This window comes from Acyrthosiphon pisum, chromosome X, assembly GCF_005508785.2.
Source record: "Acyrthosiphon pisum isolate AL4f chromosome X, pea_aphid_22Mar2018_4r6ur, whole genome shotgun sequence".
NCBI classification, from domain to species: Eukaryota; Metazoa; Arthropoda; class Insecta; order Hemiptera; family Aphididae; genus Acyrthosiphon; species Acyrthosiphon pisum.
In genome coordinates, this window is record NC_042493.1 from 6,483,577 (window position 1) to 6,485,932 (window position 2,356).

Genomic DNA, 2,356 nt, shown 5'->3' on the forward strand with positions numbered 1-2,356 from the left:
CATATAGTTTTGGTAATTTTTTATAAAATACATTTATAATATTACGAGCACCTATGTATGATAGTTTTTTACTGATTGTCATTTGATACTAATAACTTTCAATTAAAATTATGTTTTTTTATTTATTTATATTGTTTACTTTACCTCTGAGTTTTTAGTAGTATGAGGTTGACATACTCCGTGTAGAAATCTAGCCATAATTTCATAAACAAACCAGTCAGGTTTGAAGATATCCTCCGAGCCTGAACCCGTTTTTTTGCTAGATTTTACTCTGTTTGCAAGTTTTCTATATGTGGCCATCAACGAATCTTTTTTCTTTTTTAATTCGCAAATTGTATATTTTTGGCTGAGGTTTTTGGAAATGTTGTTCCAAGAATCATTCACAGAATTCCGAATTTTGTGTTGTGGATGTTTAGGATTCCAGATACAAGGTTCCTGTTCATATAACTCAAGGAACTCCAAAATTAAATCGTTTGACCACTCCATGTTTTTAGATGAATTATTAAAAAAAAAATAATAATCAAAAAAACACTTGAAAAAATTACAAAATATACGTAAATACACACGAGCCACATGCGTCAGTGGGAACGCGTTGGATCGGTTTGACGAGCCGAGCAACGAGTGCAGCTTGTTTCCTTTGACTCGGGTACAAAAAACCGACAACTGCCGGATATACACGAGCCGCGCCACGAGCTCACGAGTCGCGCCGAGCCACACGCATCCCACGGCGAGTGTGATGTACCGAATTATACCAAACCACGAGCCGCGCAACGAGCCACGCGCCGTGGGATCCTGGCTTAACACCGTTAGTCGCGTGTGAGCGTGGCGCTCTTTATATCTGTTTTGTCAATTTTGCATACGATTTTCATTAGAATAAGTTTAAGATCTTAAATTCAAGTTTGTGGTAGTCGGTGAAACAATTAAAATAACGGCATTAAAATATTACTTTTATTTCTTATGATGATAACAAATAATAATATATTTAGAAATTAAAAATCAAATACATATTACCTTTTCAATACAACTTTTTATAATAACAATTTAAAATTATAAAATTATAAACATAAATAATACTTTGTTATACCTTATACACAATTTTAAAAATAGTAATGATAAATTTAGTAAATTTCGTAAGAATTATTATTGATTGTAACATTGTGTATATTAAAAAAAAAAAATGGAAAAAATGATTTAAAAAATAAGCATTTACTTCCTAACGTTATTCACTATCAGACTCATAACATGGGTATAAAAGATGTACAAGTGTTTTTAAATCGTTTAAATAATCCAGTAATAGGACGACTTAAACAAGCATTAATAAAGGAAAATTTAAAAGTTAATATTATGTTTTTTACTGTATATAAGAGAGGTAATGATGAAAAAAATATGTTATATAAAGAATGTAATTTTAAATCAAAAAATGAAATTTTAACACAAAATTCTAACTTAAGTGATTTTTATACAAATGCAAAAATTAAAATTGTAAATGAAATAGAAGATTTTGTAATGAAAAATTCTCAATGGAGACTTCATGAAATTTTAAGTTTGGGGATACATATAAATAAATATGTTCCTTTTAGAGGTTCTTCATATTATATTAAATTACCTAAAGACATTCAAGATAAACATGCTGTTATAAATGTTAAAAATGAAGATGACAAATGTCTTTATAACATAAGTATTTTGAAAAAATATTTTGGGGAATATTGCATTTGGATTTTAATTAATTAATTTCATAAATTTTGCGAAAAATATTTTTGGGGGATTTTGCATTTCATAAGTTTTGCGAAAAATATTTAAATGAATATTGCTTTCATTTGTATGATTGAAATGCTGTATTTTTCGTTTGGAGTAGAGAGGGCGAAACGCCCCCCCCCCCCCCGGTTATCATGTGTATTTCGACTTGATTCCATGTACTAGGAATGTGTCTTTATAACATAAATCTTTACACATTTCAAATACAATAATGAATATAAAAGGCACATGGTAAAAAAAAAACAGACGCTCGGCCCACGGGGATCGACACATCACATTACTCGTGGTGGTCTCCACAGGGTTACCGGGCGCAGTTTAAATGATTTGGGGAGGCGAAGGGTCGAAACATCTGTAAGTGTGGTCCGGGGCCCCCTACTGAAACGCGCACAGGGACAGCTGGTTTTTACGCCAGCCGTATGTGAACGCGTAGGAGGTTACCGCTAGGCCCCAATGGCAACCACACTTTGGCGTTCTGCAACGCACATTTTACAAGTATCGTGCTTTTGAGTGACAAGACAGAAGAAAAAGGGGGGGGAACAGGGGAATTATATTTACGACAGCCGAGTATGATGTTGACGGTGATGATGTGCTGGTTTGACGG

The 2,356-nt window shown here is 32.9% G+C and overlaps 1 protein-coding gene across 1 annotated transcript; it reads right to left on the minus strand.

Moving 5' to 3' along the window:
• Positions 1-135: 135 nt before the first annotated feature.
• LOC107885617 lies at positions 136-486 on the minus strand. The gene has a single exon (XM_016809288.1). The coding sequence runs from the start codon at positions 484-486 to the stop codon at positions 136-138; it is 351 nt and encodes a 116-aa protein (XP_016664777.1).
• Positions 487-2,356: the final 1,870 nt, after the last annotated feature.